Raw genomic sequence first — 25,187 nt, 5'->3', positions numbered from 1 at the left:
AACAAGAAAGAAGAGAAGGAAAGGGCAACAAAGAAACAACAGATGGCCAACCCAGAGGAAGAAGAAGAGGAAGAGGAAGAATACAGTGAAATAGAAGAAGAAAAGAAAGGCAAGATAAAGGATATACTTTCTCTTATTAAAGGATACATGGAGTCATTTAAAGAATGCCAAACACAGGAATTTAAGGATTTAAGAAAAAGAATAAACAACACAGAAGAGAAAATGAATAAAATAGAGATGACCTTAACAGAAATGGGAAAGAAAATGGACAAGATGGAAGAGCGGGCAGTAGCAGCAGAAATGGAGGTAGAAGACTTAAAAAAGAAATTGGAGGAATCTAATAAAAAAACTAGAGACACAAGAACTACTAGCTCAAAAAATAGATAAAATGGAAAATTATAACAGAAGAAATAACATAAAGATAGTGGGCCTTAAGGAAGATGAAGAAGGCAAGAATATGGGGGAGTTTATAAAAGAGTGGATCCCTAAGACCCTAGGATGTCCAGAACTACAGCAAGAAATGGAAATAGAAAGGGCACATAGAGTATTGGCCTCTAAACCACAACCACAACAAAAACCAAGATCTATTGTAGTAAAATTCCTAAGATATACTACGAGAGAAAAGGTACTGGAGAAGACAATGGAAAAAGTAAGAGAGGGCAACAAACCACTGGAGTATAAAGGGCAAAAAATCTTCATTTATCCAGATATAAGTTTTGAACTCCAAAAGAAGAGAAAAGAGTTCAATACAGCAAAGGCAATTTTATGGAAGAAAGGGTATAAATTTATACTAAAGCATCCAGCAGTATTGAAAATATTTATTCCAGGACAACAAAACAGACTATTCTCGGATCCAGAAGAAGCAGGAAAATTTGCAGAACAATTACAAAAATAGACTGAGGGAGGAAGACGGGTAATGAGAGTAAAAATGATCACGATTGATATGTATGTGGGTAAAGACAAAAATAGACTGAGGGATGAAGACGGGTAATGAGAGTAAAAATGATCACGATTGATATGTATGCGGGTAAAGAGGTATAAGAGTGAATAGAGACAATGTGCATACGTGAATGTATCTGTACTTAGAGGAAAATATAGATAGTATAGACAAGAATTAATAATGGAAGGTAATGGAATAGAGAGAATAAGGAGGGAATTAAAAGAGTGACCTTTGTGACATATGAAAAGTTAAATCTTTTCTGGGGGGTGCGGGGTGAGGGGAAATAGCGGTCACTGCAAAATCAGTTGACGCTTGCGAGTGGATTCGCAAATCCAAATGGAGAGGGGAGATGTGGTTGTCCGACAAGGGATAAAGGACAACTCAGGAGGGGAAGGGGAGATTGGGGATAAATAAGATAGAAATAGGAGAATAAGGAAAATGTTGGATGTTGTAGGAATGTTGTCTTATAAAGAGTTGAAAATAAGAAAACAGAAATGGAAAAGGAGGAAAGGTAATGATGGAAAAATGGAAAGAGAAGATAAACAAAATATAAAAGGGCTACGCTGAACTATATGACTTTAAATATTAATGGAATACATAACCAAATTAAAAGGAAAAAACTACTAAATTTAAATGAATAAATGTATTCCATTAGAAAAAATAACATATAGGTTAAGAAATAATATTGAAATATTCGAAAAGGTATGGGAGCCTTACATTAAATACAATAGCGAAAACCTACCGGGACAAACATTACCTAAGTTGATGGAAGGAGAAGGAAAGAAAAGAAAGGACTCAGTAGAATTTCTGGTGTATTTTTGTTGAATGACAACATTGTCTGACTGGCTTAATGCAACCTAGATTGTATACCTAAAATGGATGAGAGGGGGGGGTGGCTTGGGAGGAGGGGGGGGAGAAAGAGTCACTGTATATGTGTGAAAAAGGAATAGTGTATATCATGGCTAATGTGATTTATGGTGTGAAAAATAAAAAATTAAAAAAAAATAAAATAAAAAAAAAATTTCTGAGGGTCAATATCTCCGAGGATTTGTCCTAAAGTCTCCCTGTCGATGGGAATTGAGTGGCCGTCCATGGGAAAGAGATGTTTACAGATCCCACAAACTCAGTGCTGAGGCGCGGAGGGGGCAGAGAGAATTAAAGCTCCTCCTTGTCTCTGAAACGCGCTCCGGACTCCTAAACCCCTCACTGACTTTTACTCCCCTCTGGTCATCTACACCCCTCCCTGTCTCTGTAAACCCCTGCGGTTCCCTCCACCCCTCCCTCACTCTGTAACTCCTTCAGGTCACCCACACCCATCCCTGTCTCTGTCATACACTCAGAACCATTCCAGCCCTCCCTGTCTCTGTAACCCCTCCAGTCCCATAAAAACCTCTCTGTCTCAGTAAACACCTCCAGTCCCCTTAAATCCTCCCTGACTGTAACACACTCCAATCCCTTACACCCCTCGCTGTGTCTGTAACACACTCTCCGGTCCCCTCCATGTCACCCTGACTCTGTCACCCCCTCAAGTCCCCACCACCCATCTCTGTCTCTGTCGTCCACACAACGTCCCTCCCCGTCTCTGTAACCCCTTCCAGTTCCCTCCACCCCTCCCTCTCTCTGTAACACCCACCATCCCCTACACCCTTCCCTTTCTCTGTAACCCCTCCGGTCTCCGACATCCCTCCCTGTTTCTATAACCCCCCTCCTGTCCTCTACACCCCTCCCTATCACTGTAATCCCATCTGGTCCCCTACACCCCTCCGCGTGTCTGTAATCCACCCGCTCAAGTTCCCTACACTCCTCCCTGTCTCTGTAACCACCTCTGGTTCCCTACTCCCGTCCACATCTCTGTAACCTCCCCCACTCTGTAACTGAACAGGTCCCCTACACCCCTCCCTCTCTGTAACCCCCACTATCCCCTACACTCCACCCTGTCTCTGTAACACCCTCTGGCCCCTCTACCCCTCCCTGCCTCTGTAACCCTCTATGATACCCTCCAACCCTCCCTGTTTCTATAACCCCCTCCTGTCACCTACACCCCACCTAATCACTGTAACCCGCTCCAGTCCCCTATACCCTCCATATTTATGTAACACACCCGCAGTTCACCTACCCTTTCCGATACCCTCCACAGCTCCCTGTTTCTATAACCTCCTCCGGTCTCCTACACCCCTCCCTGACTCTGTAACCATTTCCCGTTCCCGACATCCATCCCAGAATCTGTAATCCCCTCCAGTCCACTACACTCCCTTCTCTCTTTATAACCCCAACTAGCCTCCGACACACCTCCCTCTCTCAGTCACCCACACCATCCCCTACACTGCTCCCCGTCGCTGGAACCTACCCACCCTCCAGTCACCTACACCTCTCCCTGTCTCTGTAAACCCCTCCAGTCCCCTACAGCCCTCTCTGTCTCAGTAAACCCCTCCAGTCCCCTAAAACCCTCCCTGTCTCTATAAACCATCAGGTCACCTCCACCCCTCCCTGACTCTGTTATGCACTCCAGTCCCTTAAACCCCTTCCTGTCACTGAAATACGCTCAAGTCCCCTAAACCCCTCCCTATCTCTGTAGCCCTCATCTCCTGCACACCTCCATGTCTCTGAAAACCTCTCTGGTCCCCCACACCCCTCCCTGTCTCTGTAACCCCCTCCAATCCCCCACACCCCTCCCTGTCATTGTCACCCACACCGGTACCCTACACGCTTCCCTGTTTCTGTAACTCCCACTGGTCCTCACCACCCTTCCCTTTCTCTGTAACCGCCTCTGGACCCCTCCATGCCTCCCTCTCTCTGTAACCACTAGTTCCCTACTCCCGTCCACATCTCTGTAACCTCCCCCACTCTGTAACTGAACTGGTGCCCTACACCCCTCCCTCTCTGTAACCCCCACTATCCCCTACACTCCAACCTGTCTCTGTAACACCCTCTGGCTGCTCTACCACTCCCTGCCTCTGTAACCCTCTATGATACCCTCCAACCCTCCCTGTTTCTATAACCCCCTCCTGTCACATACACCCCACCAAATCACTGTAACCCGTTCCAGTCCCCTATATTCCTCCATATCTCTGTAACACACCCCCAGTTCACCGACCCTTTCCGATACCCTCCACAGCTCCCTGTTTCTATAACCTCCTCCAGTCTCCTACACCCCTCCCTGACTTTGTAACCATTTCCTGTCCCCTACATCCATCCCAGAATCTGTAATCCCCTCCAGTCCACTACACTCCCTTCTCTCTCTATAACCCCAACTAGCCTCCGACACACCTCCCTCTCTCAGTAACTCACACCATCCCCTACACAGCTCCCCGTCGCTGGAAACTGCCCACCCTCCAGTCACCTACACACCTCCCTGCATCTGTAACTCCCTAGAGTCCCCTACAGCCCTTTCTGTCTCAGTAAACCCCTCCAGTCCCCTAAAACCCTCCCTGTCTCTATAAACCATCAGGTCACCTCCACCCCTCCCTGACACTGTAATGCACTCCAGTCCCTTACACCCCTTCCTGTCCCTGTAATACGCTCAAGTCCCCTAAACCCCTCCCTATCTCTGTAGCCCTCGTCTCCTGCACACCTCCATGTCTCTGAAAACCTCTCTGGTCCCCCACACCCCTCCCTGTCTCTGTAACCCCCTCCAATCCCCCACACCCCTCCCTGTCATTGTCACCCACACCGGTACCCTACACGCTTCCCTGTTTCTGTAACTCCCACTGGTCCTCTCCACTCTTCCCTGTCTCTGTAACCTCCTCTAGACCCCTCCAGGCCTCCCTCTCTCTGTAATCACCTCTAGTTCCCTACTCCCGTCCACATCTCTGTAACCTCCCCCACTCTGTAACTGAACTGGTGCCCTACACCCCTCCCTCTCTGTAACCCTCACTATCCCCTACACTCCAACCTGTCTCTGTAAAACCCTCTGGCCGCTCTACCCCTCCCAGTCTCTGTAACCCTCTATGATACCCTCCAACCCTCCCTGTTTCTATAACCCCCTCCTGTCACCTACACCCCACCCAATCACTGTAACCCGCTCCAGTCACCTATACCCCTCCATAACTCTGTAACACACCCGCAGTTCACCTACCCTTTCCGATACCCTCCACAGCTCCCTGTTTCTATAACCTCCTCCGGTCTCCTACACCCCTCCCTGACTCTGTAACCATTTCCCGTCCCCTACATCCATCCCAGAATATGTAATCCCCTCCAGTCCACTACACTCCCTTCTCTCTTAATAACCCCAACTAGCCTCCGACACACCTCCCTCTCTCAGTCACCCACACCATCCCCTACACTGCTCCCCGTCGCTGGAAACTGCCCACCCTCCAGTCACCTACACACCTCCCTGCATCTGTAACCCCCTAGAGTCCCCTACAGCCCTCTCTGTCTCAGTAAACTCCTCCAGTCCCCTAAAACCCTCCCTGTCTCTATAAACCATCAGGTCACCTCCACCCCTCCCTGACACTGTAATGCACTCCAGTCCCTTACACCCCTTCCTGTCCCTGTAATACGCTCAAGTCCCCTAAACCCCTCCCTATCTCTGTAGCCCTCGTCTCCTGCAAACCTCCATGTCTCTGAAAACATCTCTGGTCCCCCACACCCCTCCCTGTCTCTGTAACCCCCTCCAATCCCCCACACCCCTCCCCGTCATTGTCACCCACACCGGTACCCTACACGCTTCCCTGTTTCTGTAACTCCCACTGGTCCTCTCCACTCTTCCCTGTCTCTGTAACCTCCTCTAGACCCCTCCATGCCTCCCTCTCTCTGTAATCACCTCTAGTTCCCTACTCCCGTCCACATCTCTGTAACCTCCCCCACTCTGTAACTGAACTGGTGCCCTACACCCCTCCCTCTCTGTAACCCCCACTATCCCCTACACTCCAACCTGTCTCTGTAAAACCCTCTGGCCGCTCTACCCCTCCCAGTCTCTGTAACCCTCTATGATACCCTCCAACCCTCCCTGTTTCTATAACCCCCTCCTGTCACCTACACCCCACCCAATCACTGTAACCCGCTCCAGTCACCTATACCCCTCCATAACTCTGTAACACACCCGCAGTTACCTACCCTTTCCGATACCCTCCACAGCTCCCTGTTTCTATAACCTCCTCCAGTCTCCTACACCCCTCCCTGACTCTGTAACCATTTCCCGTCCCCTACATCCATCCCAGAATATGTAATCCCCTCCAGTCCACTACACTCCCTTCTCTCTTAATAACCCCAACTAGCCTCCGACACACCTCCCTCTCTCAGTCACCCACACCATCCCCTACACTGCTCCCCGTCGCTGGAACCTACCCACCCTCCAGTCACCTACACCCCTCCCTGTCTCTGTAACCCCCTCCAGTCCCCTACAGCCCTCTCTGTCTCAGTAAACCCCTCCATTCCCCTAAAACCCTCCCTGTCTCTATAAACCATCAGGTCACCTCCACCCCTCCCTGACTCTGTAATGCACTCCAGTCCCTTACACACCTTCCTGTCCCTGTAATACGCTCAAGTCCCCTAAACCCCTCCCTATCTCTGTAGCCCTCGTCTCCTGCACACCTCCATGTCTCTGAAAACCTCTCTGGTCCCCCACACCCCTCCCTGTCTCAGTAACCCTCTCCAATCCCCTACACCCCTCCCTGTCATTGTCACCCACACCGGTACCCTACACGCTTCCCTGTTTCTGTAACTCCCATTGGTCCTCACCAACCTTCCCGGTCTCTGTAACCTCCTCTGGACCCCTCCATGCCTCCCTCTCTCTGTAACCACCTCTAGTTCCCTACTCCCGTCCACATCTCTGTAACCTCCCCGACTCTGTAACTGAACTGGTTTCCTTCACCCCTCCCACTCTGTAACCCCCACTATCCCCTACACTCCAACCTGTCTCTGTAAAACCCTCTGGCCGCTCTACCCCTCCCTGTCTCTGTAACCCTCTATGATACCCTCCAACCCTCCCTGTTTCTATAACCCCCTCCTGTCACCTACACCCCACCAAATCACTGTAACCCGTTCCAGTCCCCTATATTCCTCCATATCTCTGTAACACACCACCAGTTCACCTACCCTTTCCGATACCCTCCACAGCTCACTGTTTCTATAACCTACTCCGGTCTCCTACACTCCTCCCTGACTCTGTAACCATTTCCGGTCCCCTACATCCATCCCAGAATCTGTAATCACCTCCAGTCCACTACACTCCCTTTTCTCTCTATAACCCAACTAGCCTCCGACACACCTCCCTCTCTCAGTAACCCACACCATCCCCTACACTGCTCCCCGTCGCTGGAACCTGCCCACCCTCCAATCACCTACACACCTCCCTGCATCTGTAACCCCCTACAGTCCACTAAACCACTCCCTTTCTCTGTAAGCACCTCTGGTCCTGTCCATGTGTCTGTAATACCCTCTGGTACCTTACTCTCCTCCCTGTATCTGTAACCAAATCTGGTCCCCTTTACGCCTCTCTGTATCTGTAACCCCATCCAGTCCCCACCACCCCTCCCTGTCTCTGTAACCCCCTCCAGTCCCCTACAGCCTCTTTGTCTCAGTAAACCCCTCCAGTCCCCTAAAACCCTCCCTGTCTCTATAAACTATCAGGTCACCTTCACCCCTCCCTGACTCTGTAATCCACTCCAGTCCCTTACACCTCTTCCTGTCCCTGTAATACACTCAGGTCCCATAAACCCCTCCCTATCTCTGTAGCCCTCGTCTCCTGCACACCTCCATGTCTCTGTAACCCTCGTTGGTCCCTCACACCCCTCCCTGTCTCTGTAACCCTCTCCAATCCCCTACACCCCTCCCTGTCATTGTCACCCACACCGGTCCCCTACACCCTTCACTGTTTCTGTAACTCCCACTGGTCCCTTCCTGCATCCATGTAACTGTAACCCCCTCCACTCCCCAACACTCCCACCTCTCTCTGTTTCCCCTAAATGTTCCCCAACACCCCTCAATGACTTTGTAACTCTCACCGGTCCCCTCCACGCTTCCGTGTCTCTGTAACCCCCTCTGGACTCTGCTAGATTTTTTTTGCAGAAGACTCAGGATATTTTTACGGTTTTGTTTGTCCATAGGAGCAGACACAACGACTGAGACAACTATTCCGAACACGTTTTCCATTATCAAACTGACCACTCTATCCAATGTGACTGATGTATCCAAAGAGAATGATGTTCAACAGCACCGGGAAACCTCAGAGTCATTGGGACCAGGTCAGATATTCTCCACTATCCTGTCTTTCCCCCCACCCCTCGATATCTCCATGAATTTCCCTCCTTTGTTTCCCTTTCTTTCCCTCTCCAACATACACCCTTTCTCAGCTCGTTGAGTGGAGTCACACCAACAACCTTGCGATCAACATCAGTTCAACCAAGCAGCTGATTGTGGTCTTCAGTGGTGTGTCAGGGGAACACGACCCAGTTAACATTGAGGGTTACCTCGTGCTGAGAGTCAAGAACTTCAAATTTCTGAGGGTCAATATCTCCGAGGATTTGTCCTAAAGTCTCCCTGTCGATGGGAATTGAGTGGCCGTCCATGGGAAAGAGATGTTTACAGATCCCACAAACTCAGTGCTGAGGCGCGGAAGGGGCAGAGAGAATTAAAGCTCCTCCTTGTCTCTGAAACGCGCTCCGGACTCCTAAACCCCTCGCTGACGCTTACTCCCCTGTGGTCATCTACACCCCTCCCTGACTCTGTAATGCACTCCAGTCCCTTAAACCCCTTCCTGTCCCTGTAATACGCTCAAGTCCCCTAAACCCCTCTCTATCTCTGTAGCCCTCGTCTCCTGCACACCTCCATGTCTCTGAAAACCTCTCTGGTCCCCCACACCCCTCCCTGTCTCTGTAACCCCCTCCAATCCCCCACACCCCTCCCTGTCATTGTCACCCACACCGGTACGCTACACGCTTCCCTGTTTCTGTAACTCCCACTGGTCCTCTCCACCCTTCCCTGTCTCTGTAACCTCCTCTAGACCCCTCCATGCCTCCCTCTCTCTGTAACCACCTCTAGTTCCCTACTCCCGTCCACATCTCTGTAACCTGCCCCACTCTGTAACTGAACTGGTGCCCTACACCCCTCCCTCTCTGTAACCCCCACTATCCCCTACACTCCAACCTGTCTCTGTAAAACCCTCTGGCCGCTCTACCCCTCCCTGTCTCTGTAACCCTCTATGATACCCTCCAACCCTCCCTGTTTCTATAACCCCCTCCTGTCACCTACACCCCACTAAATCACTGTAACCCATTCCAGTCCCCTATATTCCTCCATGTCTCTGTAACACACCCGCAGTTCACCTACCCTTTCCGAAACCCTCCACTGCTCCCTGTTTCTATAATCTCGTCCGGTCTCCTACACCCCTCCCTGACTCTGTAACCATTTCCCGTCCCCTACATCCATCCCAGAATCTGTAATCCCCTCCAGTCTACTACACTCCATTCTCTCTTTATAACCCCAACTAGCCTCCGACACACCTCCCTCTCTCAGTCACCCACACCATCCCCTACACTGCTCCCCGTCGCTGGAACCTACCCACCCTCCAGTCACCTACACCCCTCCCTGTCTCTGTAACCCCCTCCAGTCCCCTACAGCCCTCTCTGTCTCAGTAAACCCCTCCAGTCCCCTAAAACCCTCCCTGTCTCTATAAACCATCAGGTCACCTCCACCTCTCCCTGACTCTGTAATGCACTCCAGTCCCTTACACCCCTTCCTGTCCCTGTAATACGCTCAAGTCCCCTAAACCCCTCCCTATCTCTGTAGCCCTCGTCTCCTGCACACCTCCATGTCTCTGAAAACCTCTCTGGTCCCCCACACCCCTCCCTGTCTCTGTAACCCCCTCCAGTCCCCTAAAACCCTCCCTGTCTCTATAAACCATCAGGTCACCTCCACCCCTCCCTGACTCTATAATCCACTCCAGTCCCTTACACCCCTTCCTGTCCCTGAAATACACTCAAGTCCCCTAAACCTCTCTGGTCTCCTGCACACCTCCATGTCTCCGAAAACCTCTATGGTCCCCCACACCCCTCCCAGTCTCTGTAACCCCCTCCAATCCCCTACACCCCTCCCTGTCATTGTCACCCACACCGGTCCCCTACACCCTTCCCTGTTTCTGTAACTCCCACTGGTCCCTTCCTGCCTCCATGTAACCATAACCCCCTCCAGTCCCCAACACTCCCACCTCTCTCTGTTACCCCTAAATGTTCCCCAACACCCCTCAATGACTTTGTAACTCTCACCGGTCCCCTCCACGCTTCCGTGTCTCTGTAACCCACTCTGGACACTGCTAGATTTTTTTTGCAGAAGACACAGGATATTTTTACAGTTTTGTTTGTCCATAGGAGCAGACACAACGACAGAGACAACTGTTCCGAACACGTTTTCCATTATCAAACTGACCACTCTATCCAATGTGACTGGTGTATCCAAAGAGAATGATGTTCAACAGCACCGGGAAACCTCAGAGTCATTGGGACCAGGTCAGATATTCTCCACTATCCTGTCTTTCCTCCCTCCCCTCGATATCTCCATGAATTTCCCTCCTTTGTTTCCCTTACTTTCCCTCTCCAACATACACCCTTTCTCTGCTCGTTGAGTGGAGTCACACCAACAACCTTGCGATCAACATCAGTTCAACCAAGCAGCTGATTGTGGTCTTCAGTGGTGTGTCAGGGGAACACGACCCAGTTAACATTGAGGGTTACCTCGTGCTGAGAGTCAAGAACTTCAAATTTCTGAGGGTCAATATCTCCGAGGATTTGTCCTAAAGTCTCCCTGTCGATGGGAATTGAGTGGCCGTCCATGGGAAAGAGATGTTTACAGATCCCACAAACTCAGTGCTGAGGCGCGGAAGGGGCAGAGAGAATTAAAGCTCCTCCTTGTCTCTGAAACGCGCTCCGGACTCCTAAACCCCTCGCTGACTTTTACTCCCCTCTGGTCATCTACACCCCTCCCTGTCTCTGTAAACCCCTGCGGTTCCCTCCACCCCTCCCTCACTCTGTAACTCCTTCAGGTCACCCACACCCATCCCTGTCTCTGTCATACACTCAGAACCATTCCAGCCCTCCCTGTCTCTGTACCCCCTCCAGTCCCATAAAAACATCTCTGTCTCAGTAAACACCTCCAGTCCCCTTAAATCCTCCCTGACTGTAACCCATTCCAATCCCTTACACCCCTCGCTGTGTCTGTAACACACTCTCCGGTCCCCTCCATGTCACCCTGACTCTGTCACCCCCTCAAGTCCCCACCACCCATCTCTGTCTCTGTCGTCCACACAACGTCCCTCCCCGTCTCTGTAACCCCTTCCAGTTCCCTCCACCCCTCCCTCTCTCTGTAACACCCACCATCCCCTACACCCTTCCCTTTCTCTGTAACCCCTCCGGTCTCCGACATCCCTCCCTGTTTAAATAACCCCCCTCCTGTCCTCTACACCCCTCCCTATCACTGTAATCCCATCTGGTCCCCTACACCCCCCCGCGTGTCTGTAATCCACCCGCTCAAGTTCCCTACACTCCTCCCTGTCTCTGTAACCACCTCTGGTTCCCTACTCCCGTCCACATCTCTGTAACCTCCCCCACTCTGTAACTGAACAGGTCCCCTACACCCCTCCCTCTCTGTAACCCCCACTATCCCCTACACTCCACCCTGTCTCTGTAACACCCTCTGGCCCCTCTACCCCTCCCTGCCTCTGTAACCCTCTATGATACCCTTCAACCCTCCCTGTTTCTATAACCCCCTCCTGTCACCTACACCCCACCCAATCACTGTAATCCGCTCCAGTCCCCTATACCCTCCATATTTATGTAACACACCCGCAGTTCACCTACCCTTTCCGATACCCTCCACAGCTCCCTGTTTCTATAACCTCCTCCGGTCTCCTACACCCCTCCCTGACACTGTAACCATTTCCCGTCCCCGACATCCATCCCAGAATCTGTAATCCCCTCCAGTCCACTACACTCCCTTCTCTCTTTATAACCCCAACTAGCCTCCGACACACCTCCCTCTCTCAGTCACCCACACCATCCCCTACACTGCTCCCCGTCGCTGGAACCTACCCACCCTCCAGTCACCTACACCCCTCCCTGTCTCTGTAACCCCCTCCAGTCCCCTACAGCCCTCTCTGTCTCAGTAAACCCCTCCAGTCCCCTAAAACCCTCCCTGTCTCTATAAACCATCAGGTCACCTCCACCCCTCCCTGACTCTGTTATGCACTCCAGTCCCTTAAACCCCTTCCTGTCACTGTAATACGCTCAAGTCCCCTAAACCCCTCCCTATCTCTGTAGCCCTCATCTCCTGCACACCTCCATGTCTCTGAAAACCTCTCTGGTCCCCCACACCCCTCCCTGTCTCTGTAACCCCCTCCAATCCCCCACACCCCTCCCTGTCATTGTCACCCGCACCGGTACCCTACACGCTTCCCTGTTTCTGTAACTCTCACTGGTCCTCTCCACCCTTCCCTGTCTCTGTAACCGCCTCTGGACCCCTCCATGCCTCCCTCTCTCTGTAACCACTAGTTCCCTACTACCGTCCACATCTCTGTAACCTCCCCCACTCTGTAACTGAACTGGTGCCCTACACCCCTCCCTCTCTGTAACCCCCACTATCCCCTACACTCCAACCTGTCTCTGTAACACCCTCTGGCCGCTCTACCACTCCCTGCCTCTGTAACCCTCTATGATACCCTCCAACCCTCCCTGTTTCTATAACCCCCTCCTGTCACATACACCCACCAAATCACTGTAACCCGTTCCAGTCCCCTATATTCCTCCATATCTCTGTAACACACCCCCAGTTCACCTACCCTTTCCGAAACCCTCCACAGCTCCCTGTTTCTATAACCTCCTCCAGTCTCCTACACCCCTCCCTGACTTTGTAACCATTTCCGGTCCCCTACATCCATCCCAGAATCTGTAATCCCCGCCAGTCCACTACACTCCCTTCTCTCTCTATAACCCTAACTAGCCTCCGACACACCTCCCTCTCTCAGTAACCCACACCATCCCCTACACTGCTCCCCGTCGCTGGAAACTGCCCACCCTCCAGTCACCTACACACCTCCCTGCATCTGTAACCCCCTAGAGTCCCCTACAGCCCTCTCTGTCTCAGTAAACCCCTCCAGTCCCCTAAAACCCTCCCTGTCTCTATAAACCATCAGGTCACCTCCACCCCTCCCTGACACTGTAATGCACTCCAGTCCCTTACACCCCTTCCTGTCCCTGTAATACGCTCAAGTCCCCTAAACCCCTCCCTATCTCTGTAGCCCTCGTCTCCTGCACACCTCCATGTCTCTGAAAACCTCTCTGGTCCCCCACACCCCTCCCTGTCTCTGTAACCCCCTCCAATCCCCCACACCCCTCCCTGTCATTGTCACCCACACCGGTACCCTACACGCTTTGTTTCTGTAACTCCCACTGGTCCTCTCCACTCTTCCCTGTCTCTGTAACCTCCTCTAGACCCCTCCATGCCTCCCTGTCTCTGTAACCACTTCTAGTTCCCTACTCCCGTCCACATCTCTGTAACTTCCCCCACTCTGTAACTGAACTGGTGCCCTACACCCCTCCCTCTCTGTAACCCCCACTATCCCCTACACTCCAACCTGTCTCTGTAAAACCCTCTGGCCGCTCTACCCCTCCCTGTCTCTGTAACCCTCTATGATACCCTCCAACCCTCCCTGTTTCTATAACCCCCTCCTGTCACCTACACCCCACCCAATCACTGTAACCCGCTCCAGTCACCTATACCCCTCCATATCTCTGTAACACACCCGCAGTTCACCTACCCTTTCCGATACCCTCCACACCTCCATGTCTCTGTAACCCTCTCTGGTCCCCCACACCCCTCCCTGTCTCTGTAACCCCCTCCAATCCCCTATACCCCTCCCTGTCATTGTCACCCACACCGGTCCCCTACACCCTTCACTGTTTCTGTAACTCCCACTGGTCCCTTCCTGCATCCATGTAACTGTAACCCCCTCCACTCCCCAACACTCCCACCTCTCTCTGTTTCCCCTAAATGTTCCCCAACACCCCTCAATGACTTTGTAACTCTCACCGGTCCCCTCCACGCTTCCGTGTCTCTGTAAACCCCTCTGGACTCTGCTAGATTTTTTTTGCAGAAGACTCAGGATATTTTTACGGTTTTGTTTGTTCATAGGAGCAGACACAACGACTGAGACAACTATTCCGAACACGTTTTCCATTATCAAACTGACCACTCTATCCAATGTGACTGATGTATCCAAAGAGAATGATGTTCAACAGCACCGGGAAACCTCAGAGTCATTGGGACCAGGTCAGATATTCTCCACTATCCTGTCTTTCCCCCCACCCCTCGATATCTCCATGAATTTCCCTCCTTTGTTTCCCTTTCTTTCCCTCTCCAACATACACCCTTTCTCAGCTCGTTGAGTGGAGTCACACCAACAACCTTGCGATCAACATCAGTTCAACCAAGCAGCTGTTTGTGGTCTTCAGTGGTGTGTCAGGGGAACACGACCCAGTTAACATTGAGGGTTACCTCGTGCTGAGAGTCAAGAACTTCAAATTTCTGAGGGTCAATATCTCCGAGGATTTGTCCTAAAGTCTCCCTGTCGATGGGAATTGAGTGGCCGTCCATGGGAAAGAGATGTTTACAGATCCCACAAACTCAGTGCTGAGGCGCGGAGGGGGCAGAGAGAATTAAAGCTCCTCCTTGTCTCTGAAACGCGCTCCGGACTCCTAAACCCCTCGCTGACGCTTACTCCCCTGTGGTCATCTACACCCCATCCTGACTCTGTAATGCACTCCAGTCCCTTAAACCCCTTCCTGTCCCTGTAATACGCTCAAGTCCCCTAAACCCCTCCCTATCTCTGTAGCCCTCGTCTCCTGCACACCTCCATGTCTCTGAAAACCTCTCTGGTCCCCCACACCCCTCCCTGTCTCTGTAACCCCCTCCAATCCCCCACACCCCTCCCTGTCATTGTCACCCATACCGGTACGCTACACGCTTCCCTGTTTCTGTAACTCCCACTGGTCCTCTCCACCCTTCCCTGTCTCTGTAACCTCCTCTAGACCCCTCCATGCCTCCCTCTCTCTGTAACCACCTCTAGTTCCCTACTCCCGTCCACATCTCTGTAACCTGCCCCACTCTGTAACTGAACTGGTGCCCTACACCCCTCCCTCTCTGTAACCCCCACTATCCCCTACACTCCAACCTGTCTCTGTAAAACCCTCTGGCCGCTCTACCCCTCCCTGTCTCTGTAACCCTCTATGATACCCTCCAACCCTCCCTGTTTCTATAACCCCCTCCTGTCACCTACACCCCACTAAATCACTGTAACCCATTCCAGTCCCCTATATTCCTCCATGTCTCTGTAACACACCTGCAGTTCACCTACCCTTTCCGAAACCCTCCACTGCTCCCTGTTTCTATAATCTCGTCCGGTCTCCTACACCCCTCCCTGACTCTGTAACCATTTCCCGTCCCCTACATCCATCCCAGAATCTGTAATCCCCTCCAGTCCATTACACTCCATTCTCTCTTTATAACCCCAACTAGCCTCCGACACACCTCCCTCTCTCAGTCACCCACACCATCCCCTACACTGCTCCCCATCGCTGGAACCTACCCACCCTCCAGTCACCTACACCCCTCCCTGTCTCTGTAACCCCCTCCAGTCCCCTACAGCCCTCTCTGTCTCAGTAAACCCCTCCAGTCTCCTAAAACCCTCCCTGTCTCTATAAACCATCAGGTCACCTCCACCTCTCCCTGACTCTGTAATGCACTCCAGTCCCTTACACCCCTTCCTGTCCCTGTAATACGCTCAAGTCCCCTAAACCCCTCCCTATCTCTGTAGCCCTCGTCTCCTGCACACCTCCATGTCTCTGAAAACCTCTCTGGTCCCCCACACCCCTCCCTGTCTCTGTAACCCCCTCCAGTCCCCTAAAACCCTCCCTGTCTCTATAAACCATCAGGTCACCTCCACCCCTCCCTGACTCTATAATCCACTCCAGTCCCTTACACCCCTTCCTGTCCCTGAAATACACTCAAGTCCCCTAAACCTCTCTGGTCTCCTGCACACCTCCATGTCTCCAAAAACCTCTATGGTCCCCCACACCCCTCCCAGTCTCTGTAACCCCCTCCAATCCCCTACACCCCTCCCTGTCATTGTCACCCACACCGGTCCCCTACACCCTTCCCTGTTTCTGTAACTCCCACTTGTCCCTTCCTGCCTCCATGTAACCATAACCCCCTCCAGTCCCCAACACTCCCACCTCTCTCTGTTACCCCTAAATGTTCCCCAACACCCCTCAATGACTTTGTAACTCTCACCGGTCCCCTCCACGCTTCCGTGTCTCTGTAACCCACTCTGGACACTGCTAGATTTTTTTTGCAGAAGACACAGGATATTTTGTTTGTCCATAGGAGCAGACACAATGACAGAGACAACTGTTCCGAACACGTTTTCCATTATCAAACTGACCACTCTATCCAATGTGACTGGTGTATCCAAAGAGAATGATGTTCAACAGCACCGTGAAACCTCAGAGTCATTGGGACCAGGTCAGATATTCTCCACTATCCTGTCTTTCCTCCCACCCCTCGATATCTCCATGAATTTCCCTCCTTTGTTTCCCTTTCTTTCCCTCTCCAACATACACCATTTCTCTGCTCGTTGAGTGGAGTCACACCAACAACCTTGCGATCAAGATCAGTTCAACCAAGCAGCTGATTGTGGTCTTCAGTGGTGTGTCAGGAGAACACGACCCAGTTAACATTGAGGGTTACCTCGTGCTGAGAGTCAAGAACTTCAAATTTCTGAGGGTCAATATCTCCGAGGATTTGTCCTAAAGTCTCCCTGTCGATGGGAATTGAGTGGCCGTCCATGGGAAAGAGATGTTTACAGATCCCACAAACTCAGTGCTGAGGCGCGGAGGGGGCAGAGAGAATTAAAGCTCCTCCTTGTCTCTGAAACGCGCTCCGGACTCCTAAACCCCTCGCTGACGCTTACTCCCCTGTGGTCATCTACACCCCTCCCTGTCTCTGTAAACCCCTGCGGTTCCCTTCACCCCTCCCTCACTCTGTAACTCCTTCAGGTCCCCCACACCCATCCCTGTCTCTGTCATACACTCAGATCCATTCCAGCCCTCCCTGTCTCTGTACTCCCTCCAGTCCCCTAAAGACCTCTCTGTCTCAGTAAACCCCTCCAGTACCCTTAAATCCTCACTGACTGTAATCCACTCAAATCCCTACACCCCTCGCTGTATCTGTAACACACTCTCCGGTCCCCTCCATGTCACCCTGACTCTGTCACCCCCTCAAGTCCCCACCACCCCTCTCTGTCTCTGTCGTCCACACAACGTCCCTCCCTGTCTCTGTAACCCCTTCCAGTTCCCTCCACCCCTCCCTCTCTCTGAAACACCCACCATCCCCTACACCCTTCCCTTTCTCTGTAACCCCTCCGGTCTCAGACATCCCTCCCTGTTTCTATAACCTCCCTCCTGTCCTCTACACCCCTCCCTATCAATGTAACCCCATCTGGTCCCCTACACCCCTCCGCGTGTCTGTAATCCACCCGCTCAAGTTCCCTACACTCCTCCCTGTCTCTGTAACCACCTCTGGTTCCCTACTCCCGTCCACATCTCTGTAACCTCCCCCACTCTGTAACTGAACTGGTCCTCTACACCCCTCCCTCTCTGTAACCCCCACTATCCACTACACTCCACCCTGTCTCTGTAACACCCTCTGGCCCCTCTACCCCTCCCTGCCTCTGTAACCTTCTATGATACCCTCCAACCCTCCCTGTTTCTATAAGCCCCTCCTGTCACCTACACCCCACCCAATCACTGTAACCCGCTCCAGTCCCCTATACCCCTCCATGTCTCTGTAACACACCCGCAGTTCACCTACCCTTTCGATACCCTCCACAGCTCCCTGTTTCTATAACCTCCTCCGGTCTCCTACACCCCTCCCTGACTCTGTAACCATTTCCCGTCCCCTACATCCATCCCAGAATCTGTAATCCCCTCCAGTCCACTACACTCCCTTCTCTCTTTATAACCCCAACTAGCCTCCGACACACCTCCCTCTCTCAGTCACCCACACCATCTCCTACACTGCTCCCCGTCGCTGGAACCTACCCACCCTCCAGTCACCTACACCCCTCCCTGTCTCTGTAACCCTTTCCAGTCCCCTACATCCCTCTCTGTCTCAGTAAACCCCTCCAGTCCTCTAAAACCCTCCCTGTCTCTATAAACCATCAGGTCACCTCCACCCCTCCCTGACTCTGTAATGCACTCCAGTCCCTTACACCCCTTCCTGTCCCCGTAATACGCTCAAGTCCCCTATACCCCTCCCTATCTCTGTAGCCCTCGTCTCCTGCACACCTCCATGTCTCTGAAAACCTCTCTGGTCCCCCACACCCCTTCCTGTCTCTGTAACCCCCTCCAATCCCCCACACCCCTCCCTGTCATTGTCACCCACACCAGTACCCTACACGCTTCCCTGTTTCTGTAACTCCCACTGGTCCTCTCCACCCTTCCCTGTCTCTGTAACCTCCTCTAGACCCCTCCATGCCTCCCTCTCTCTGTAACCACTAGTTCCCTACTACCGTCCACATCTCTGTAACCTCCCCCACTCTGTAACTGAACTGGTGCCCTACACCCCTCCCTCTCTGTAACCCCCACTATCCCCTACACTCCAACCTGTCTCTGTAACACCCTCTGGCCGCTCTACCACTCCCTGCCTCTGTAACCCTCTATGATACCCTCCAACCCTCCCTGTTTCTATAACCCCCTCCTGTCACATACACCCACCAAATCACTGTAACCCGTTCCAGTCCCCTATATTCCTCCATATCTCTGTAACACACCCCCAGTTCACCTACCCTTTCCGAAACCCTCCACAGCTCCCTGTTTCTATAACCTCCTCCAGTCTCCTACACCCCTCCCTGACTTTGTAACCATTTCCGGTCCCCTACATCCATCCCAGAATCTGTAATCCCCGCCAGTCCACTACACTCCCTTCTCTCTCTATAACCCTAACTAGCCTCCGACACACCTCCCTCTCTCAGTAACCCACACCATCCCCTACACTGCTCCCCGTCGCTGGAAACTGCCCACCCTCCAGTCACCTACACACCTCCCTGCATCTGTAACCCCCTAGAGTCCCCTACAGCCCTCTCTGTCTCAGTAAACCCCTCCAGTCCCCTAAAACCCTCCCTGTCTCTATAAACCATCAGGTCACCTCCACCCCTCCCTGACACTGTAATGCACTCCAGTCCCTTACACCCCTTCCTGTCCCTGTAATACGCTCAAGTCCCCTAAACCCCTCCCTATCTCTGTAGCCCTCGTCTCCTGCACACCTCCATGTCTCTGAAAACCTCTCTGGTCCCCCACACCCCTCCCTGTCTCTGTAACCCCCTCCAATCCCCCACACCCCTCCCTGTCATTGTCACCCACACCGGTACCCTACACGCTTTGTTTCTGTAACTCCCACTGGTCCTCTCCACTCTTCCCTGTCTCTGTAACCTCCTCTAGACCCCTCCATGCCTCCCTGTCTCTGTAACCACTTCTAGTTCCCTACTCCCGTCCACATCTCTGTAACTTCCCCCACTCTGTAACTGAACTGGTGCCCTACACCCCTCCCTCTCTGTAACCCCCACTATCCCCTACACTCCAACCTGTCTCTGTAAAACCCTCTGGCCGCTCTACCCCTCCCTGTCTCTGTAACCCTCTATGATACCCTCCAACCCTCCCTGTTTCTATAACCCCCTCCTGTCACCTACACCCCACCCAATCACTGTAACCCGCTCCAGTCACCTATACCCCTCCATATCTCTGTAACACACCCGCAGTTCACCTACCCTTTCCGATACCCTCCACACCTCCATGTCTCTGTAACCCTCTCTGGTCCCCCACACCCCTCCCTGTCTCTGTAACCCCCTCCAATCCCCTATACCCCTCCCTGTCATTGTCACCCACACCGGTCCCCTACACCCTTCACTGTTTCTGTAACTCCCACTGGTCCCTTCCTGCATCCATGTAACTGTAACCCCCTCCACTCCCCAACACTCCCACCTCTCTCTGTTTCCCCTAAATGTTCCCCAACACCCCTCAATGACTTTGTAACTCTCACCGGTCCCCTCCACGCTTCCGTGTCTCTGTAAACCCCTCTGGACTCTGCTAGATTTTTTTTGCAGAAGACTCAGGATATTTTTACGGTTTTGTTTGTTCATAGGAGCAGACACAACGACTGAGACAACTATTCCGAACACGTTTTCCATTATCAAACTGACCACTCTATCCAATGTGACTGATGTATCCAAAGAGAATGATGTTCAACAGCACCGGGAAACCTCAGAGTCATTGGGACCAGGTCAGATATTCTCCACTATCCTGTCTTTCCCCCCACCCCTCGATATCTCCATGAATTTCCCTCCTTTGTTTCCCTTTCTTTCCCTCTCCAACATACACCCTTTCTCAGCTCGTTGAGTGGAGTCACACCAACAACCTTGCGATCAACATCAGTTCAACCAAGCAGCTGTTTGTGGTCTTCAGTGGTGTGTCAGGGGAACACGACCCAGTTAACATTGAGGGTTACCTCGTGCTGAGAGTCAAGAACTTCAAATTTCTGAGGGTCAATATCTCCGAGGATTTGTCCTAAAGTCTCCCTGTCGATGGGAATTGAGTGGCCGTCCATGGGAAAGAGATGTTTACAGATCCCACAAACTCAGTGCTGAGGCGCGGAGGGGGCAGAGAGAATTAAAGCTCCTCCTTGTCTCTGAAACGCGCTCCGGACTCCTAAACCCCTCGCTGACGCTTACTCCCCTGTGGTCATCTACACCCCATCCTGACTCTGTAATGCACTCCAGTCCCTTAAACCCCTTCCTGTCCCTGTAATACGCTCAAGTCCCCTAAACCCCTCCCTATCTCTGTAGCCCTCGTCTCCTGCACACCTCCATGTCTCTGAAAACCTCTCTGGTCCCCCACACCCCTCCCTGTCTCTGTAACCCCCTCCAATCCCCCACACCCCTCCCTGTCATTGTCACCCATACCGGTACGCTACACGCTTCCCTGTTTCTGTAACTCCCACTGGTCCTCTCCACCCTTCCCTGTCTCTGTAACCTCCTCTAGACCCCTCCATGCCTCCCTCTCTCTGTAACCACCTCTAGTTCCCTACTCCCGTCCACATCTCTGTAACCTGCCCCACTCTGTAACTGAACTGGTGCCCTACACCCCTCCCTCTCTGTAACCCCCACTATCCCCTACACTCCAACCTGTCTCTGTAAAACCCTCTGGCCGCTCTACCCCTCCCTGTCTCTGTAACCCTCTATGATACCCTCCAACCCTCCCTGTTTCTATAACCCCCTCCTGTCACCTACACCCCACTAAATCACTGTAACCCATTCCAGTCCCCTATATTCCTCCATGTCTCTGTAACACACCTGCAGTTCACCTACCCTTTCCGAAACCCTCCACTGCTCCCTGTTTCTATAATCTCATCCGGTCTCCTACACCCCTCCCTGACTCTGTAACCATTTCCCGTCCCCTACATCCATCCCAGAATCTGTAATCCCCTCCAGTCCACTACACTCCATTCTCTCTTTATAACCCCAACTAGCCTCCGACACACCTCCCTCTCTCAGTCACCCACACCATCCCCTACACTGCTCCCCATCGCTGGAACCTACCCACCCTCCAGTCACCTACACCCCTCCCTGTCTCTGTAACCCCCTCCAGTCCCCTACAGCCCTCTCTGTCTCAGTAAACCCCTCCAGTCTCCTAAAACCCTCCCTGTCTCTATAAACCATCAGGTCACCTCCACCTCTCCCTGACTCTGTAATGCACTCCAGTCCCTTACACCCCTTCCTGTCCCTGTAATACGCTCAAGTCCCCTAAACCCCTCCCTATCTCTGTAGCCCTCGTCTCCTGCACACCTCCATGTCTCTGAAAACCTCTCTGGTCCCCCACACCCCTCCCTGTCTCTGTAACCCCCTCCAGTCCCCTAAAACCCTCCCTGTCTCTATAAACCATCAGGTCACCTCCACCCCTCCCTGACTCTATAATCCACTCCAGTCCCTTACACCCCTTCCTGTCCCTGAAATACACTCAAGTCCCCTAAACCTCTCTGGTCTCCTGCACACCTCCATGTCTCCAAAAACCTCTATGGTCCCCCACACCCCTCCCAGTCTCTGTAACCCCCTCCAATCCCCTACACCCCTCCCTGTCATTGTCACCCACACCGGTCCCCTACACCCTTCCCTGTTTCTGTAACTCCCACTTGTCCCTTCCTGCCTCCATGTAACCATAACCCCCTCCAGTCCCCAACACTCCCACCTCTCTCTGTTACCCCTAAATGTTCCCCAACACCCCTCAATGACTTTGTAACTCTCACCGGTCCCCTCCACGCTTCCGTGTCTCTGTAACCCACTCTGGACACTGCTAGATTTTTTTTGCAGAAGACACAGGATATTTTGTTTGTCCATAGGAGCAGACACAACGACAGAGACAACTGTTCCGAACACGTTTTCCATTATCAAACTGACCACTCTATCCAATGTGACTGGTGTATCCAAAGAGAATGATGTTCAACAGCACCGTGAAACCTCAGAGTCATTGGGACCAGGTCAGATATTCTCCACTATCCTGTCTTTCCTCCCACCCCTCGATATCTCCATGAATTTCCCTCCTTTGTTTCCCTTTCTTTCCCTCTCCAACATACACCATTTCTCTGCTCGTTGAGTGGAGTCACACCAACAACCTTGCGATCAAGATCAGTTCAACCAAGCAGCTGATTGTGGTCTTCAGTGGTGTGTCAGGAGAACACGACCCAGTTAACATTGAGGGTTACCTCGTGCTGAGAGTCAAGAACTTCAAATTTCTGAGGGTCAATATCTCCGAGGATTTGTCCTAAAGTCTCCCTGTCGATGGGAATTGAGTGGCCGTCCATGGGAAAGAGATGTTTACAGATCCCACAAACTCAGTGCTGAGGCGCGGAGGGGGCAGAGAGAATTAAAGCTCCTCCTTGTCTCTGAAACGCGCTCCGGACTCCTAAACCCCTCGCTGACGCTTACTCCCCTGTGGTCATCTACACCCCTCCCTGTCTCTGTAAACCCCTGCGGTTCCCTTCACCCCTCCCTCACTCTGTAACTCCTTCAGGTCCCCCACACCCATCCCTGTCTCTGTCATACACTCAGATCCATTCCAGCCCTCCCTGTCTCTGTACTCCCTCCAGTCCCCTAAAGACCTCTCTGTCTCAGTAAACCCCTCCAGTACCCTTAAATCCTCACTGACTGTAATCCACTCAAATCCCTACACCCCTCGCTGTATCTGTAACACACTCTCCGGTCCCCTCCATGTCACCCTGACTCTGTCACCCCCTCAAGTCCCCACCACCCCTCTCTGTCTCTGTCGTCCACACAACGTCCCTCCCTGTCTCTGTAACCCCTTCCAGTTCCCTCCACCCCTCCCTCTCTCTGAAACACCCACCATCCCCTACACCCTTCCCTTTCTCTGTAACCCCTCCGGTCTCAGACATCCCTCCCTGTTTCTATAACCTCCCTCCTGTCCTCTACACCCCTCCCTATCAATGTAACCCCATCTGGTCCCCTACACCCCTCCGCGTGTCTGTAATCCACCCGCTCAAGTTCCCTACACTCCTCCCTGTCTCTGTAACCACCTCTGGTTCCCTACTCCCGTCCACATCTCTGTAACCTCCCCCACTCTGTAACTGAACTGGTCCTCTACACCCCTCCCTCTCTGTAACCCCCACTATCCACTACACTCCACCCTGTCTCTGTAACACCCTCTGGCCCCTCTACCCCTCCCTGCCTCTGTAACCTTCTATGATACCCTCCAACCCTCCCTGTTTCTATAAGCCCCTCCTGTCACCTACACCCCACCCAATCACTGTAACCCGCTCCAGTCCCCTATACCCCTCCATGTCTCTGTAACACACCCGCAGTTCACCTACCCTTTCGATACCCTCCACAGCTCCCTGTTTCTATAACCTCCTCCGGTCTCCTACACCCCTCCCTGACTCTGTAACCATTTCCCGTCCCCTACATCCATCCCAGAATCTGTAATCCCCTCCAGTCCACTACACTCCCTTCTCTCTTTATAACCCCAACTAGCCTCCGACACACCTCCCTCTCTCAGTCACCCACACCATCTCCTACACTGCTCCCCGTCGCTGGAACCTACCCACCCTCCAGTCACCTACACCCCTCCCTGTCTCTGTAACCCTTTCCAGTCCCCTACATCCCTCTCTGTCTCAGTAAACCCCTCCAGTCCTCTAAAACCCTCCCTGTCTCTATAAACCATCAGGTCACCTCCACCCCTCCCTGACTCTGTAATGCACTCCAGTCCCTTACACCCCTTCCTGTCCCCGTAATACGCTCAAGTCCCCTATACCCCTCCCTATCTCTGTAGCCCTCGTCTCCTGCACACCTCCATGTCTCTGAAAACCTCTCTGGTCCCCCACACCCCTTCCTGTCTCTGTAACCCCCTCCAATCCCCCACACCCCTCCCTGTCATTGTCACCCACACCAGTACCCTACACGCTTCCCTGTTTCTGTAACTCCCACTGGTCCTCTCCACCCTTCCCTGTCTCTGTAACCTCCTCTAGACCCCTCCATGCCTCCCTCTCTCTGTAACCACTAGTTCCCTACTACCGTCCACATCTCTGTAACCTCCCCCACTCTGTAACTGAACTGGTGCCCTACACCCCTCCCTCTCTGTAACCCCCACTATCCCCTACACTCCAACCTGTCTCTGTAACACCCTCTGGCCGCTCTACCACTCCCTGCCTCTGTAACCCTCTATGATACCCTCCAACCCTCCCTGTTTCTATAACCCCCTCCTGTCACATACACCCACCAAATCACTGTAACCCGTTCCAGTCCCCTATATTCCTCCATATCTCTGTAACACACCCCCAGTTCACCTACCCTTTCCGAAACCCTCCACAGCTCCCTGTTTCTATAACCTCCTCCAGTCTCCTACACCCCTCCCTGACTTTGTAACCATTTCCGGTCCCCTACATCCATCCCAGAATCTGTAATCCCCGCCAGTCCACTACACTCCCTTCTCTCTCTATAACCCTAACTAGCCTCCGACACACCTCCCTCTCTCAGTAACCCACACCATCCCCTACACTGCTCCCCGTCGCTGGAAACTGCCCACCCTCCAGTCACCTACACACCTCCCTGCATCTGTAACCCCCTAGAGTCCCCTACAGCCCTCTCTGTCTCAGTAAACCCCTCCAGTCCCCTAAAACCCTCCCTGTCTCTATAAACCATCAG

At 52.5% G+C, this 25,187-nt stretch overlaps 1 protein-coding gene across 9 annotated transcripts in view; it reads left to right on the top strand.

Moving 5' to 3' along the window:
* The window catches only part of LOC138750727 (serine-rich adhesin for platelets-like), a 60,447-nt gene that overhangs the window by 13,091 nt on the left and 22,169 nt on the right, over nucleotides 1–25,187 (top strand). For 6 of the 9 annotated variants that reach the window (XM_069912843.1, XM_069912838.1, XM_069912841.1 and 3 more), the window contains 6 exons: nucleotides 7,987–8,124; nucleotides 10,246–10,383; nucleotides 14,060–14,197; nucleotides 16,310–16,447; nucleotides 20,123–20,260; nucleotides 22,373–22,510. In XM_069912843.1, coding sequence (XP_069768944.1) covers nucleotides 7,987–8,124; nucleotides 10,246–10,383; nucleotides 14,060–14,197; nucleotides 16,310–16,447; nucleotides 20,123–20,260; nucleotides 22,373–22,510 — 828 coding nt within the window. The remainder of the gene's footprint in view (nucleotides 1–7,986; nucleotides 8,125–10,245; nucleotides 10,384–14,059; nucleotides 14,198–16,309; nucleotides 16,448–20,122; nucleotides 20,261–22,372; nucleotides 22,511–25,187) is intronic. The other 3 variants (XM_069912842.1, XM_069912839.1, XM_069912845.1) reach the window with 3 other exon arrangements.

This window comes from Narcine bancroftii, unplaced genomic scaffold, assembly GCF_036971445.1.
Source record: "Narcine bancroftii isolate sNarBan1 unplaced genomic scaffold, sNarBan1.hap1 Scaffold_242, whole genome shotgun sequence".
Taxonomy (NCBI): Eukaryota; Metazoa; Chordata; class Chondrichthyes; order Torpediniformes; family Narcinidae; genus Narcine; species Narcine bancroftii.
The sequence above is the reverse complement of the archived record's forward strand: the minus strand, read 5'-3'. Positions and strand labels throughout refer to the sequence as shown.